The sequence below is a fragment of the Vicia villosa genome, unplaced genomic scaffold (genome assembly GCF_029867415.1).
Source record: "Vicia villosa cultivar HV-30 ecotype Madison, WI unplaced genomic scaffold, Vvil1.0 ctg.003077F_1_1, whole genome shotgun sequence".
Taxonomy (NCBI): Eukaryota; Viridiplantae; Streptophyta; class Magnoliopsida; order Fabales; family Fabaceae; genus Vicia; species Vicia villosa.
Window position 1 is genome coordinate 232,890 of NW_026706108.1, and position 19,019 is coordinate 251,908.

The window sequence follows — 19,019 nt, forward strand, 5'->3', positions numbered from 1 at the left end:
AAATAAGGAAAATTGGGAGAAAGGAAAAAGGAACGTGAAAAGCAGAGCAGAGGAGATGAGGGATTGGAAAGCTGGTACGTGAAGAGAAGCAATGGAGGGAGAGACCAATCAAGAATCTTTGGCTAAGGTAAGGGGGACTCTCCGGTTATCATCTATTATCATGTTCTTAGATAATAATATTGATTAGGGATGTTGTTGAGTCAATTGGATTATATGTTAGGTTTGGGGAGGTTATGAATTGATGAAAATTGCATGGATTATTGATTGATTTATGTGTTGTTTTGATGTGTGATGATGAATAATGATGCAATTGATGATTAACTGCCTATATATAATGTTTAGAGTCAGTTTTGGACTCAAATTGGGTGAGATCGCAGAATCTGAACGCAGACCCGTAATTCTGCAAAATCGCCAGGTCGCGCAGCGAACCCCTGTTTGCGCCGCGAACCGTTAGGCAGAATGCCAAGAAGTTGTGATACGCTCAAGTCGCGCCGCGTCCTAGTGCTTGCGCCGCAAAGGCGTACTTGTTTTCTCGCATCGCGCCGCGTGCATAGGCTGGCGCCGCGAACGTGCTTGTGTGCTTCAGGTCGCGCCGCGAACTTTGGTTGCGCCGCGTGCTGTAGCGATAGTTATTTCTTGGGAAAGTTAAATGATGTGTAACCTTCGAACCGTAGGTCTGTTTTTAGTGTCGTTTCGAGTACGATGAATCTTATGAGATAGCCTACGTGTTTAAATGATGGAATGAGGTGTGAATCCAATTATTTTTAAATATGATTTTATTTCTTGGTGAATGATGTATTGTACATATATGTGATAAGATGTGTTAAATACATGCTATGTCGAAATATTAATCATGTGACGATTTGTTTAATTGAATGATGTATTGTTGACATATATGATGAAATGTGACAATATAAGATGTTGTTTTGAAAACATTATGATGTGATGATTGTTGAGAATTATATGATGATGATTGATTGTTTTGGAATGATGTGGACGCATGTATGTTCTTAAATGATGATGATAATGATGATTGATTGTATTTGAATGATGCTAATGTATATAAACATACTTTGATGATGGTGATGATGATGATGATGATGAAATGGGTATTTGATGATGTTACTCATTAGACTTGACGATGGTATAAGTATGTTGTATATGTTGCATTCATTCATGTTCATTGATGATACTGTATCCATAAGGGTGTGTTGGATCAGTGAAGGGCATGATTCCCATTGTGTGGAATCTGTGCTGGCAGGGCCGTATCTTGATGATGTTGGATCGGTCATGGGTTATTCCCATTGGATGATGTTGGTACCACATGCATAGTGTCAGTTCATACATATGGATACTTTTATAACATGATTGGAAGTATTCCAGTGTTATAAATATTGATGACGTGTTGGTTGTGTGTTTTGTTGGATTAATGTTGAGTATGATTGTCTGTTTGAAAGATGTGTTTTGTTAACGTTTGTGTAAATCATGGATGTTCCTGATAATCTGAATATGATGAAATTGGGTGAATAATATAACTATGATGTGTTGTTATTTAAGATGCAATAACATTTTTTAACTGTAATGAGACTCACCCTTACTGTTGACATTTTCAGATTGAGGATAGCTGCTTTCGACTTGGTGAGGATTAGCTCATAAGTCAGTTTAGTTGTTATGTCGGTGTCATGCTCTGATAGATGTAACACTGGGGACGCGATGTTTTGAGTTTCGATTATAACTCTATTGTTTATTTTATTTGAAGTCTGATACATTAACGATGTAATGTTGACTTGATGATTTGATTCCGCTGTGTAAACATGATTTTTATCTAATGAGTTATAATTTCAGATGTTTCACTGAATGCATGACATATGTCGAACGTGTGTTTTCTTTTATTTTTGAATTGTGAAACCCTTTGCATGTTTACTCTAATTTAATTTTGTTAATTGCCGTGGGGTATTAGAGGGGTGTTACACGAAGAACTTGTGCACAAGATATACTAAAACAAAAATTGACATTGTAGGGGTACTTTATTGTCCATTTTTTCTATACACCGGCATTTGTTCGGGGATAATGCATGGTCGATTTCCCCTTGCTACAGTTTCCTAACCAAATAGTTATCATAACGTTGAACATTGTTCTAACAGTAAGCGTTCAGGATGGGATCCTACACAATACTTGAACACAATCTGAGCAAGAAAGGAAATTTCTTAATTGCATATATTTGGTGAATGTTGTCATACGTCAAAACCTACTTAAATAATGGCCTGGGAGTAAAAACAACACACAGGCTATAAAAAGATTGTAGTTGCAAGTGAATACTTACTTTTGTTAAAGGAAGGAAAAGGGGATCTAACGCCAGCCATTGCTGCCAAGACTGAGAAGATAAACGAATCCACAAATTAACCCAAATAAAACCACATTTCAAAGAGACCAAAAACAAATATTCACAAACCTGAAATGAAATAGAAATTCTTTATTATTAGTATATTTGGATTTGGATTTGCTTTTGCTTTTGAAAGATTTAGAATTAAATTCTTGAGTTGTAAAATTAATTTGGCATGATTTTGAGGTGTTTATTTTATTAAAAGTAGAATTGATTTTGTTTTCTAAATTGATTTTAGTTATAATATGTGATTTCTATCCCTAGAATTGATTGAGTGATTTTTATATTAAAAGTAAGTTTGAACTATAAATTTCACCGGGTTTAAAAATGAAAAACTATAAATCATAACTTCATATTAGAATCAAATCCAAAAGCAAAATTAATTGTACTCGATGATAATTAAACATGTCAAATCAATTTTACACCTCTATAATCAATTTTAGTCACCTCTATAATCAATTCTAGTGGCCTCCAACCTGAAACTACCGAGTTATTAAAATGCAACATAAACCTAGTTGTAACACAAAACTAACAAATACAGCTGACATAACAAAACATAAATTAATTGTAACTTTTATGAATTCCACAAAAGTTTTTTGTTTTATCTCAATTAAGTTTAATTGGTTTACAATTTTTCTTTATCTAAACTTTGTTATCGTTATTTTGTAAGCGGGTTTGAGTACCCCTAATACTGACAATAGTATAATCATTTCTTATAAAAAAATAAAAATAAAACAGGACATAACACTAAAATAAGCATAAATTAATTAGATCAAACAAAAATCTTGATGCCACATAGGCCACAACACCAATAATCAGACCCGAAAAGTCAAAGTGTCTTAAAAAAATATATTTCATTGTTTCAATTTCAAGACTTGTGAAAAGTCTTTAAAAATAATAATTGTTTTTTAAATGTACCTTTCACATCTTTGGATATTTTTGTATGTATTGAAAGAATATTATTAATGAAAAATTAAATACACTAATTTTTATTAAAATATTTTGATATATGTGGCGATTTTGATATCCTATGTTTTTAATATTATCAAAGTCGGAGTCTTCATATCATATCGTGTTGTGGTGTTCGTGTCTGAGTATGTGTTTCATAAGTTAAAGGTAAGTGAGGTAAGCTACCTTCGCCATGATCATCAGCTTTGATGGCAATGTTAGCGTACTTAACAAGACCAATGAGAGTGAGGCTCCAGAACATAATACTATAAAGTCTCAAATAGTCCTCTTCAGTTGGAGAACTCAGATGCATTGAAGGGTAAACGAAAAGCGGATTAGTGACGAGAGCTCCGAAAACCACACCTAAACTCTTGTATGCAAGGACTATATTGCCCTGTTTCCCCTTTCCCTGCAATACATTGTTTGAATGATTCATAGTAATAATAGGCTAGAAAAAAAAAAGCTAAGTAAATGAATACGAACCTGTTGTTGAATACATGGATAAGGACCAGGAACGTTGAGGACAGCATCGTTTGAGGAAGGAGGGTTGAGATTATGGTCATCCATCGAGCCAAACTCAGAAAACTAAACGAAGACTAAACTTAGTAGTCACCAAACACTACTCACTCTTCTCCAAGTGAATATAGCAATGCAACTATTCCAACTCCAATAACTCAGTATATATAGGACTTCATTTGTTGCCCAGCCATCTATATAATATATTAAATTTATTTCCAATACTATTTTAAGGTCATTCCGTACACCTAAATTCGCTGTTCATGATATACATCATAAATAGTATACAGTGACATGAAAAGTTGTATGAATATTGCCCTTGAACCATACATGAATTGTAGTAATACAAAATTGATTAATTGAATTTAAATAGATGTTAAATATAATTTATAGTTTAGTTAATAAATATATAGATATTGTAACAGCCCATACATAATTGACTAGTATATTATGCATGAAACGTTAAAATTGATATTGAGTACATACAAAAGCTATAGATATAGAAAGATCCATAATACAATACAACATGAAATTCTAACAAGAATTTCAAAACATATGTCTTCAATGGATCTGAACAGCGGAAAGAGAGATCTGACGAGGTCTTCGAGCCAACACCACTTCAAGCCATAATCCGAACCTGCTATCTATCAAAAGCTACTAAACTGCACCTGAAAAAAATAAAAGTTGATTGGGGTGAGATTACTAAATCTCAGTGAGTCCTCCTATCCTATGGGTCCACTCAGATCTACAGGGTACATGCATCAAAACCGAATCCACCATTGATTCGGGGTTATCCTCACATCTGGTACAAGTACGGAGAAAACAAGGAATCGTCCACCATAGGACTCATCATACACAAGTATCGACAAACAAGTATGCCAAAACCCATACCCATGTACGGGGAATCCAGAAGTCGTTACAAACCTCGACTAGATTATAGAATGAACGCACCCTCTATGGGTTCACCCATGCCTATTGTCAAGAGACTCGTACAAGCACACTGCAAGAGTAGTTAAGCGGGTTCGCACAAGCCTATCTGGCCGCGAGATGACATTAGCCGAAATGGCGTCATTGTCCCGGTAACCACCTTTACGCACGTGTGTTAACACCAAGTACCGAACCGCCATCTTGACGCATGAGCCCACCGGGCGAAAGCCTAGTAGTAGTCTACATGACTTCACTAGAGGTGAGTTACCGAAAATGTATTGGCCTACGTGGCCACATAATCCCACCATACCGAGCACGCAAGTGTGTTAACGCCAAGTGAGTAAAACCCCGTACGGAAACTCACGAGCACACTGCAACGGTAGCTCAGGTGCGCGACCTTTGATCACATCATCGGACTATTCTACGGACTCCATGGTCCGGGAAAATACCTTGACTTCATAGTAAGAGGTATATCCCAATCTAGCCCCCGGTCACTTCGATTCAAGCATACGCACACACAACAAGCGTAAGGTCATAAGACAATTCAATCCGAATGTTTAACCAAAACATTTGGATATCACCACATTTCCATGTTCCATCACATTGCATTCATCAAGCATTAAGGAACAAATAATGATAGTTACACTATCACATTCAAATCATGCATAATTCACAATTTCCAAATAATCAAATGGAAGTATTGAAATTAAATACTTAACAGCGTCACCTACTACCAACAGGTACGCATAAACAATAAGGGAGGAGTCCGGTTACGAATGAAAACCAGAACTGCACTCAAGGGGTAAGAAACAGAATTCTGCAATCAGCATCTTCCGCTTAGCGGCTCCTGTCCGCTTAGCGGATTCGCGATATTTTATTTTTCCACAAACAGCATCTTCCGCTTAGCGGCCTCACGTCCGCTTAGCGGACTCGCGATTTTCTGGAAAAATGTTCATCATCCGCTAAGCGGCCTTAGCCCGCTTAGCGGACCATAGCAGAATCAGAAAAATGCAGAATGCACCAGTTCAGCTATGGGGGTATTCTAACCCCTAGAATCCACCTGCATGTGTCAAATTACAACATATAACAGTAATATGCATCACAAACAACCAACAATTATCACATAGCATGTTTTAGCATCAAGAATTTCATGGATTTATCTCACAATCCCTAAACCCCAAACATGCAATTCCCATAATTTTCCCCAAAGTCTCTAACTAAGGACTCACCTTGGATTAATAGAGGTTTAGATGGTGTTAATGCAGCTTTTGAACTCTTATCTTACTCAAACTTCCATCTCCATTAGCAAGAAATTCGTAGCTCTCCATAACACACATTCAGCATAACTGACACAACTTCAAGGTCAGTTTTCTCCTCCAAAATAGAAGCTATGAACGCGAACCATAGGTGTAAATCGAAGAGAAATTTGTTAGCTTTCCAACAGGACCAGAATCAGCTCAATCGGATTTACGAGCAGAGAGATATACCTGATTTAGTGGAGTTGTACCAATAGTTGCGAAAATGGAACTTGCTTCATGAGTTCTTCTTCCTTTCTTGTTTCCAAATTCTGATTTGCAAGCCAAACAACCCCCTAAGTTCATGCAATTAAATCTAATTTCCTTTATGTCCACATGCAAGCATTAGATAAGTCCATGATGCCCTCCAACTTAACCTTATTTACAACAATGTCATTTAGTTCCATTCTAACCAATCCTCTTTGTTTCTAATCACTCCACTAATTCTTCTAATAACCATTCTTTAGATTAATAGGGAATAAGACCAATGATCTCTCTCTAATTACCATTTACTCATTTAAATGATAATTATCGGTGTCAAAAGATCGGGATATTACATTCTCCCCTCCTTAATTAGAATTCGTCCTCGAATTCCTTCTGTTCACCATGAAAATCAACCCCTCATATCTATCCAACCAAGGGAAAGAATGTTACTCACACTCCTGTTTAGATAATTTCACTACTCTGTCTGATGGTCGTTCCATACGAAGAAACTTAATCTGCCAAAATACTTGCGTCCCACTATACATGATTAGAAACCTTAACCGTCAAGCAACACATCTATTCAGATACTTCATCTTGACATACCTTGGGAAATATCCTTCCAGGGTCCTTGACCTTTACTGCTCTGCACGGAATCCCCAGAACTTCAGAAACCCTAGTAATCCACTCATATTGGATATCTGCTGTTCAAACTCTATTGTGTTCACCCTTGTCCAACACACTTATTGATTCACTCAGGCTCCTTGAATTACTTCCCATCCAAGCATTCTTGTCACAATATTCCGTTCTATGGCGACGCTTCAAATTATTCTCCACCAAAGTCCATACAATGATGTTAGGCGTTAGCCAATTATCTTGGTCTTAACTTCTGGTTTCCAAAATGTTAGGATGGTTGTCTCAAGTTTACCCCTTACTTATACAACTGAATCTCCTTACTTAACTCTCGCCTCAGTTCTAGACGTATCAGTCATCACCGCAATCCATGATAGCGTAGCATCTTGCAACTATAGCCTTGACATTTGACAACCTCACATAAGATTATACTGATGAGAGGTGAAATTCAACGGCTGACCTGTAATCATTTCCCAAGTCTTCCTGCACAATCATAGTGCACAAGGCTTAACCACAAAGAACTTGTGCCAGCTGAATGTCTTCACTAGCCTCCAGCATTCCGGCAATCACGATACTATGTCCAACTCTTGATGCTTACAAGTTCAACTGATGATCTACGAACATCGGATCACATGTCATCCACAAGGTCTCTTCCCAATTTGGCCCACTGTCGGTATCTCTCGTGACAAAACGAAATGCTGCTTCGACGGTTTCCTCTTGGGAAGATACTTCCATCCCAAGAGAAGATCCTACAATTAGTCCGTTCATTCCTACCTCAGACTTATTCGGTTCTTCCTCGATCTGTTGCGCTACTCTGATTCCAACAATTCACACACCTTGAAATCCTTTGAGTTACGCTATATCCGTAGTTCAGTTAGTTTCCATTAATACACAATAATTCCTTATCTACAGCTGTCCAAATACAACATGTGCCAGGAATCCATATACATCCATCGCCGACTACAACTCCTCGAAGTTGCGTATTCCCCAGAACCAAGTCTCTAGTTACTCTATCATTTCAGATTAGATCCATCTATCACAATTTAGGCTCACATTTCGATCTCAAGACATTGAAACCCAAATACTCACTGACTCAGAGGTTCTTCCTTGTCACTGATTTCCACAGCGTACAACTGCTACGTTTTCCCTTCCAACAAGTCTTGTTGCTTAACTGGTATAATAAACCCTTCAAGAACGTACTCCAGCTCATGATAACTCTAGCAGTTTTACGCAACTTCTACCCAACCAGACACCTTCATTCTCTTAGCGTAGTATCACCTATGATAACTCGTGCGACTTACTGATATAACAATCCTCTCATAGCCACACTCCATGCTGACCAGGATATCATGACCGCACATGAGTCCCACTCTAGACACTCATGCAACATTGCCAACTTAACACTTCACGAAACAAGAACATCCCCAAGGTACAATCTGATATTAACCCACGGAATCACGATCACTCAGAGTCTCCATAAGTATAGTATTGGATCTTGATCCATTTCACCATCGTCTGCCTAGTTATTCCTCTACTATCGAGCGCGACGTATGGATCCTTATCCCACATACCTTATGAGAGTCTGAATCTGCATCTCACGAGTGCCAATTCAGAATTCTGCCTTGAGCTCCAGATCACCTTTGTCCCACACATGTCGGAAAAAGGATGACTCACGCATCTTGTGCACAATAGCGATACTGCGGCATTATACCCGTTTGGTAGTACCAACATGGTGGTCCAACTCCGAGGCCATGTATCTAGGTAACCTACCTCAGTGGCGTATAATGATCTCCACGCGTATCCTAAAGTCACAACCGACAAGTATCTGAACAGGCTTCCAATAGGCTCATTGTTCCTCAAGTCCTTCGAATCACACTTCTACATCATTTCATATTCCATCTAGCGTAGTTCTAGAACCTAAACATAAAATGATAAGAACAGAAATACACATCCTCTTCTATCGACTGGGTATTCAAGCCTCGCCCAATCGTAAGTTACCACACTCGTACATTCCACCAACCTTTAATAGGTAACCACTTTCGTCTAAGATACACCAAGTTGAATCAGGATCCAATACTCCGTCCATCCAATTACTGTCCATGCCAGCGTAATCAGAAAGGTCTGACTCCTCTATCCGCGCTTCCAAGGGTTATTCTGTCCTATCGGCTCACCAGCCACACCTAACACCGGCAGCATCATCAGTACTGAATCCTAATAAATCCCAGCTCAACACCTTCGGAGAATCTCACTTACAAGGCCCTATCTCAATCCTTACTGGATTTCCCTTGCTGTTACCAAGACTTAGAGAAAGTTTCACTCCGTCCAATCAAAATCTTGTGAGTTCTAGTTGTCTCGATCCACACCTTGATAGTCCGGGTATCACTACTTCACATCAACCGCTCTCCTTAAACTTGACGACTCCAATATTCTCCACTTACATCGTCCAAACAATCCATTACTCGTCCCACTCCAACTACTTGGGTTCACAGCACTTACAGGTTTACGAGTCCTCGTGGCGGCTCTGCCGTAATTCTACCGTCCCACACTCAGTCGATGAGTTGATCAAGTTCAATGACTGAATGAGATACTAGTAAAATCAGGCTAGCAACGCACACATGTGAGGAGGAAAGGAATTTCTAGTGATGTCTCATGGCTCGGCCGAGAATCAACCAGCTCTGATACCAACTGTAACAGCCCATACATAATTGACTAGTATATTATGCATGAAACATTAAAATTGATATTGAATACATACAAAAGCTATAGATATAGAAAGATCCATAATACAATACAACATGAAATTCTAACAAGAATTTCAAAACATATGTCTTCAATGGATCTGAACAGCGGAAAGAGAGATCTGACGAGGTCTTCGAGCCAACACCACTTCAAGCCATAAATCCGAACCTGCTATCTATCAAAAGCTACTAAACTGCACCTGAAAAAAATAAAAGTTGATTGGGGTGAGATTACTAAATCTCAGTGAGTCCTCCTATCCTATGGGTCCACTCAGATCTACAGGGTACATGCATCAAAACCGAATCCACCATTGATTCGGGGTTATCCTCACATCCGGTACAAGTACGGAGAAAACAAGGAATCGTCCACCATAGGACTCATCATACACAAGTATCGACAAACAAGTATGCTAAAACCCATACCCATGTACGGGGAATCCAGAAGTCGTTACAAACCTCGACTAGATTATAGAATGAACGCACCCTCGATGGGTTCACCCATGCCTATTGTCAAGAGACTCGTACAAGCACACTGCAAGAGTAGTTAAGCGGGTTCGCACAAGCCTATCTGGCCGCGAGATGACATTAGCCGAAATGGCGTCATTGTCCCGGTAACCACCTTTACGCACGTGTGTTAACACCAAGTTCCGAACCGCCATCTTGACGCATGAGCCCACCGGGCGAAAGCCTAGTAGTAGTCTACATGACTTCACTAGAGGTGAGTTACCGAAAATGTATTGGCCTACGTGGCCACATAATCCCACCATACCGAGCACGCAAGTGTGTTAACGCCAAGTGAGTAAAACCCCGTACGGAAACTCACGAGCACACTGCAACGGTAGCTCAGGTGCGCGACCTTTGATCACATCATCGGACTATTCTACGGACTCCATGGTCCGGGAAAATACCTTGACTTCATAGTAAGAGGTATATCCCAATCTAGCCCCCGGTCACTTCGATTCAAGCATACGCACACACAACAAGCGTAAGGTCATAAGACAATTCAATCCGAATGTTTAACCAAAACATTTGGATATCACCACATTTCCATGTTCCATCACATTGCATTCATCAAGCATTAAGGAACAAATAATGATAGTTACACTATCACATTCAAATCACGCATAATTCACAATTTCCAAATAATCAAATGGAAGTATTGAAATTAAATACTTAACAGCGTCACCTACTACCAACAGGTACGCATAAACAATAAGGGAGGAGTCCGATTACGAATGAAAACCAGAACTGCACTCAAGGGGTAAGAAACAGAATTCTGCAATCAGCATCTTCCGCTTAGCGGCTCCTGTCCGCTTAGCGGATTCGCGATATTTTATTTTTCCACAAACAGCATCTTCCGCTTAGCGGCCTCACGTCCGCTTAGCGGACTCGCGATTTTCTGGTAAAATGTTCATCATCCGCGAAGCGGCCTTAGCCCGCTTAGCGGACCATAGCAGAATCAGAAAAATGCAGAACGCACCAGTTCCGCTATGGGGGTATTCTAACCCCTAGAATCCACCTGCATGTGTCAAATTACAACATATAACAGTAATATGCATCACAAACAAACAACAATTATCACATAGCTTGTTTTAGCATCAAGAATTTCATGGATTTATCTCACAATCCCTAAACCCCAAACATGCAATTCCCATAATTTTCCCCAAAGTCTCTAACTAAGGACTCACCTTGGATTAATAGAGGTTTAGATGGTGTTAATGCAGCCTTTGAACTCTTATCTTACTCAAACTTCCATCTCCATTAGCAAGAAATTCGTAGCTCTCCATAACACACATTCAGCATAACTGACACAACTTCAAGGTCAGTTTTCTCCTCCAAAACAGAAGCTATGAACGGGAACCATAGGTGCAAATCAAAGAGAAATTCGTTAGCTTTCCAACGGGACCAGAATCAGCTCAATCGGATTTACGAGCAGAGAGATATACCTGATTTAGTGGAGCTGTACCAATAGTTGCGAAAATGGAACTTGCTTCATGAGTTCTTCTTCCTTTCTTGTTTCCAAATTCTGATTTGCAAGCCAAACAACCCCCTAAGTTCATGCAATTAAATCTAATGTCCTTTATGTCCACATGCAAGCATTAGATAAGTCCATGATGCCTTCCAACTTAACCTTATTTACAACAATGCCATTTAGTTCCATTCTAACCAATCCTCTTTGTCTCTAATCACTCCACTAATTCTTCTAATAACCATTCTTTAGATTAATAGGGAATAAGACCAATGATCTCTCTCTAATTACCATTTACTCATTTAAATGATAATTATCGGTGTCAAAAGATCGGGATATTACAGATATTAAAAATAATTTATTGTTCTAAAATCAATTTGATTAATAAAGTGGAAGGTTTTGATTAATGAAATATTGAATTAGGTTAATAAACTACTAGATATTAAAAATAATTTTTAATAATAAAATAAAATTAATTAATAAAATTTAAAATGTTGGTTAATAAATGACAAAGTTGATAAATAAACGCTTAGATATTAAAGTAATTTTTAATAGTATAAATAATGAAGGGAAAAATATTGATTAATTGAATAATAAAGTTAATTACTTACACAATTTTTATATCGATCTTCTTTAATTAAAAAAAATTAATAAAAATTATTTTTTTAAAACAAATTATTAATTTTTTAATAAAAAATGTTCATCTTAATGGTGACCACTAAATAAGATGTAGTATATCTTTTAATATAAGAATATCAATTTTTTAAAATTTAATCCACCTTAGAATATTTGTAATTGCGTATACTAATATATTAAATTCAATGTATAGAATATTGTAACATCACATCATCAATTATAATAAAATACTAATATATTAAATTCAATGTATGGAATATTGTAACATCACATCATCAACTATAACAGAAATTTATCAATAAAGCATATTGGATATGTATGTTGGCACATGTTTATATGATATAAAATATATTTAAGAATACATATAAATTTTAAATCAATTATTTAATTGTAAAATGATAATAATTATATAAATTCAATTATATTAAATATGTATTGTATTGGTAGTGATTTGTAAGATGAAAAGTTAATTATTTATATTATTATTTATATCAATCATGCACAGAACTGTGTTAGTCAAATCATTTAAATGAGTATGATGGTCACAAGCAACTTATCCTAAGTTGGTATCCTGTAAACAATAACAATAAGGAAAATACTAAATGGCGCGAAGAACTTGTGCACAAGATATACTAAAACAAAAATTGACATTGTAGGGGTACTTTATTGTCCATTTTTTCTATACACCGGCATTTGTTCGGGGATAATGCATGGTCGATTTCCCCTTGCTACAGTTTCCTAACCAAATAGTTATCATAACGTTGAACATTGTTCTAACAGTAAGCGTTCAGGACGGGATCCTACACAATACTTGAACACAATCTGAGCAAGAAAGGAAATTTCTTAATTGCATATATTTGGTGAAAGTTGTCATACGTCAAAACCTACTTAAATAATGGCCTGGGAGTAAAAACAACACACAGGCTATAAAAAGATTGTAGTTGCAAGTGAATACTTACTTTTGTTAAAGGAAGGAAAAGGGGCTCTAACGCCATCCATTGCTGCCAAGACTGAGAAGATAAACGAATCCACAAATTAACCCAAATAAAACCACATTTCAAAGAGACCAAAAACAAATATTCACAAACCTGAAATGGCAGGTGTGAGTACACCATCACCAACAAGCATACACGTACCCATCATTCTAAGGAAAATCAAAAGCCTTCTTGCAACGAAGCTATTTTTGAACAACTTAGCAAGCAAAGTCTGTGATTCAGTAACCCTAGGTGAGTTCAAACCCACCTGTTTGGGAGAGAAGAACCCAATATTGAGATGTCTACAAAGTAAAGAATATAGAGCAAATGTCCCTCCTACAATGAAATAGAAATTCTTTATTATTAGTATATTTGGATTTGGATTTGGATTTGGATTTGCTTTTGCTTTTGAAAGATTTAGAATTAATTCTTGAGTTGTAAAATTAATTTGGCATGATTTTGAGGTGTTTATTTTATTAAAAGTAGAATTGATTTTGTTTTCTAAATTGATTTTAGTTATAATATGTGATTTCTATCCCTAGAATTGATTGAGTGATTTTTATATTAAAAGTAAGTTTGAACTATAAATTTCACTGGGTTTAAAAATGAAAAACTATAAATCATAACTTCATATTAGAATCAAATCCAAAAGCAAAATTAATTGTACTCGATGATAATTAAACATGTCAAATCAATTTTACACCTCTATAATCAATTTTAGTCACCGCTATAATCAATTCTAGTGGCCTCCAACCTGAAACTACAGGGTTATTAAAATGCAACATAAACCTAGTTGTAACACAAAACTGACAAATACAGCTGACACAACAAAACATAAATTAATTGTAACTTTTATGAATTCCACAAAAGTTTTTTGTTTTATCTCAATTAAGTTTAATTGGTTTACAATTTTTCTTTATCTAAACTTTGTTATCGTTATTTTGTAAGCGGGTTTGAGTACCCCTAATACTGACAATAATATAATCATTTCTTATAAAAAAAATAAAAATAAAACAGGACATAACACTAAAATAAGCATAAATTAATTAGATCAAACAAAAATGTTGATGCCACATAGGCCACAACACCAATAATCAGACCCGAAAAGTCAAAGTGTCTTAAAAAAGTATATTTCATTGTTTTAATTTCAAGACTTATGAAAAGTCTTTAAAAAAAAATTGTTTTTTAAATGTACCTTTCACATCTTTGGATATTTTTGTATGTATTGAAAGAATATTATTAATGAAAAATTAAATACACTAATTTTTATTAAAATATTTTGATATATGTGGTGATTTTGATATCCTATGTTTTTAATATTATCAAAGTCGGAGTCTTCATATCATATCGTGTTGTGGTGTTCGTGTCTGAGTATGTGTTTCATAAGTTAAAGGTAAGTGAGTTAAGCTACCTTCGCCATGATCATCAGCTTTGATGGCAATGTTAGCGTACTTAACAAGACCAATGAGAGTGAGGCTCCAGAACATAATACTATAAAGTCCCAAATAGTCCTCTTCAGTTGGAGAACTCAGATGCATTGAAGGGTAATGAAAAGCGGATTAGTGACGAGAGCTCCGAAAACCACACCTAAACTCTTGTATGCAAGGACTATATTGCCCTGTTTCCCCTTTCCCTGCAATGCATTGTTTGAATGATTCATAGTAATAATAGGCTAGAAAAAAAAAAGCTAAGTAAATGAATACGAACCTGTTGTTGAATACATGGATAAGGACCAGGAACGTTGAGGACAGCATCGTTTGAGGAAGGAGGATTGAGATTATGGTCATCCATGGAGCCAAACTCAGAAAACTAAACGAAGACTAAACTTAGTAGTCACCAAACACTACTCACTCTTCTCCAAGTGAATATAGCAATGCAACTATTCCAACTCCAATAACTCAGTATATATAGGACTTCATTTGTTGCCCACCCATCTATATAATATATTAAATTTATTTCCAATACTATTTTAAGGTCATTCCGTACACCTAAATTCACTGTTCATGATATACATCATAAATAGTATACAGTGACATGAAAAGTTGTATGAATATTGCCCTTGAACCATACATGAACTGTAGTAATATAAAATTGATTAATTGAATTTAAATAGATGTTAAATATAATTTATAGTTTAGTTAATAAATATTTAGATATTAAAAATAATTTATTGTTCTAAAATCAATTTGATTAATAAAGTGGAAGGTTTTGATTAATGAAATATTGAATTAGGTTAATAAACTATTAGATATTAAAAATAATTTTTAATAATAAAATAAAATTAATTAATAAAATTTAAAATGTTGGTTAATAAATGACAAAGTTGATTAATAAGCGCTTAGATATTAACGTAATTTTTAATAGTATAAATAATGAAGGGAAAAATATTGATTAATTGAATAATAAAGTTAATTACTTACACAATTTTTATATCGATCTTCTTTAATTAAAAAAAAAATTATTTTTTTAAAACAAATTATTAATTTTTTAATAAAAAATGTTCATCTTAATGGTGACCACTAAATAAGATGTAGTATATCTTTTAATATAAGAATATCGATTTTTTAAAATTTAATCCACCTTAGAATATTTGTAATTGCGTATACTAATATAATAAATTCAATGTATGGAATATTGTAACATCACATCATCAATTATAACAAAATACTAATATATTAAATTCAATGTATGGAATATTGTAACATCACATCATCAATTATAACAGAAATTTATCAATAAAGCATATTGGATATGTATGTTGGCACATGTTTATATGATATAAAATATATTTAAGAATACATATAAATTTTAAATCAATTATTTAATTGTAAAATGATAATAATTATATAAATTCAATTATATTAAATATGTATTGTATTGGTAGTGATTTGTAAGATGAAAAGTTAATTATTTATATTATTATTTATATCAAACATGCACAGAACTGTGTTAGTCAAATCATTTAAATGAGTATGATGGTCACAAGCTACTCATCCTAAGTTGGTATCCAGTAAACAATAACAATAAGGAAAATACTAAATGGCGCGAAGAACTTGTGCACAAGATATACTAAAACAAAAATTGACATTGTAGGGGTACTTTATTGTCCATTTTTTCTATACACCGGCATTTGTTCGGGGATAATGCATGGTCGATTTCCCCTTGCTACAGTTTCCTAACCAAATAGTTATCATAACGTTGAACATTGTTCTAACAGTAAGCGTTCAGGACGGGATCCTACACAATACTTGAACACAATCTGAGCAAGAAAGGAAATTTCTTAATTGCATATATTTGGTGAAAGTTGTCATACGTCAAAACCTACTTAAATAATGGCCTGGGAGTAAAAACAACACACAGGCTATAAAAAGATTGTAGTTGCAAGTGACTACTTACTTTTGTTAAAGGAAGGAAAAGGGGCTCTAACGCCATCCATTGCTGCCAAGACTGAGAAGATAAACAAATCCACAAATTAACCCAAATAAAACCACATTTCAAAGAGACCAAAAACAAATATTCACAAACCTGAAATGGCAGGTGTGAGTACACCATCACCAACAAGCATACACGTACCCATCATTCTAAGGAAAATCAAAAGCCTTCTTGCAACGAAGCTATTTTTCAACAACTTAGCAAGCCAAGTCTGTGATTCAGTAACCCTAGGTGAGTTCAAACCCACCTGTTTGGGAGAGAAGAACCCAATATTGAGATGTCTACAAGGTAAAGAATATAGAGCAAATGTCCCTCCTACAATGAAATAGAAATTCTTTATTATTAGTATATTTGGATTTGGATTTGGATTTGCTTTTGCTTTTAAAAGATTTAGAATTAATTCTTGAGTTGTAAAATTAATTTGGCATGATTTTGAGGTGTTTATTTTATTAAAAGTAGAATTGATTTTGTTTTCTAAATTGATTTTAGTTATAATATGTGATTTCTATCCCTAGAATTGATTGAGTGATTTTTATATTAAAAGTAAGTTTGAACTATAAATTTCACCGGGTTTAAAAATGAAAAACTATAAATCATAACTTCATATTAGAGTCAAATCCAAAAGCAAAATTAATTGTACTCGATGATAATTAAACATGTCAAATCAATTTTACACCTCTATAATCAATTTTAGTCACCTCTATAATCAATTCTAGTGGCCTCCAACCTGAAACTACAGAGCTATTAAAATGCAACATAAACCTAGTTGTAACACAAAACTGACAAATACAGCTGACACAACAAAACATAAATTAATTGTAACTTTTATGAATTCCACAAAAGTTTTTTGTTTTATCTCAATTAAGTTTAATTGGTTAACAATTTTTCTTTATCTAAACTTTGTTATCGTTATTTTGTAAGCGGGTTTGAGTACCCCTAATACTGACAATAATATAATCATTTCTTATAAAAAAATAAAAATAAAACAAGACATAACACTAAAATAAGCATAAATTAATTAGATCACACAAAAATCTTGATGCCACATAGGCCACAACACCAATAATCAGACCCGAAAAGTCAAAGTGTCTTAAAAAAATATATTTCATTGTTTCAATTTCAAGACTTATGAAAAGTCTTTAAAAAAATAATTGTTTTTTAAATGTACCTTTCACATCTTTGGATATTTTTGTATGTATTGAAAGAATATTATTAATGAAAAATTAAATACACTAATTTTTATTAAAATATTTTGATATATGTGGCGATTTTGATATCCTATGTTTTTAATATTATCAAAGTCGGAGTCTTCATATCATATCGTGTTGTGGTGTTCGTGTCTGAGTATGTGTTTCATAAGTTAAAGGTAAGTGAGGTAAGCTACCTTCGCCATGATCATCAGCTTTGATGGCAATGTTAGCGTACTTAACAAGACTAATGAGAGTGAGGCTCCAGAACATAATACTATAAAGTCCCAAATAGTCCTCTTCAGTTGGAGAACTCAGATGCATTGAAGGGTAAACGAAAAGCGGATTAGTGACGAGAGCTCCGAAAACCACACCTAAACTCTTGTATGCAAGGACTATATTGCCCTGTTTCCCCTTTCCCTGCAATGCATTGTTTGAATGATTCATAGTAATAATAGGCTAGAAAAAAAAAGCTAAGTAAATGAATACGAACCTGTTGTTGAATACATGGATAAGGACCAGGAACGTTGAGGACAGCATCGTTTGAGGAAGGAGGATTGAGATTATGGTCATCCATGGAGCCAAACTCAGAAAACTAAACGAAGACTAAACTTAGTAGTCACCAAACACTACTCACTCTTCTCCAAGTGAATATAGCAATGCAACTATTCCAACTCCAATAACTCAGTATATATAGGACTTCATTTGTTGCCCACCCATCTATATAATATATTAAATTTATTTCCAATACTATTTTAAGGTCATTCCGTACACCTAAATTCACTGTTCATGATATACATCATAAATAGTATACAGTGACATGAAAAGTTGTATGAATATTGCCCTTGAACCATACATGAATTGTAGTAATATAAAATTGATTAATTGAATTTAAATAGATGTTAAATATAATTTATATTTTAGTTAATAAATATTTAGATATTAAAAATAATTTATTGTTCTAAAATCAATTTGATTAATAAAGTGGATGGTTTTGATTAATGAAATATTGAATTAGGTTAATAAACTATTAGATATTAAAAATAATTTTTAATAATAAAATAAAATTAATTAATAAAATTTAAAATGTTGGTTAATAAATGACAAAGTTGATTAATAAGCGCTTAGATATTAAAGTAATTTTTAATAGTATAAATAATGAAGGGAAAAATAGTGATTA

At 34.7% G+C, this 19,019-nt stretch overlaps 1 protein-coding gene and 1 long non-coding RNA gene across 2 annotated transcripts; both read right to left on the reverse strand.

The window, feature by feature from the left end:
* Window positions 1–9,568: 9,568 nt before the first annotated feature.
* LOC131640362 (uncharacterized) lies at window positions 9,569–11,855 on the reverse strand. Its single transcript, XR_009295231.1, has 3 exons — window positions 11,588–11,855; window positions 11,330–11,488; window positions 9,569–9,841 (listed from the first exon to the last, which is right to left on the reverse strand). It is a non-coding gene; the product is annotated as an uncharacterized LOC131640362 (long non-coding RNA).
* Window positions 11,856–12,925: 1,070 nt separating this feature from the next.
* On the reverse strand, window positions 12,926–18,416 carry LOC131640359 (probable potassium transporter 4). The gene is made up of 7 exons (XM_058910764.1): window positions 18,333–18,416; window positions 18,037–18,259; window positions 16,746–16,967; window positions 16,617–16,667; window positions 13,335–13,556; window positions 13,206–13,256; window positions 12,926–12,984 (listed from the first exon to the last, which is right to left on the reverse strand). Exons 1-7 carry the CDS (start codon window positions 18,414–18,416, stop codon window positions 12,926–12,928), a joined length of 912 nt encoding a protein of 303 aa, XP_058766747.1.
* Window positions 18,417–19,019: the final 603 nt, after the last annotated feature.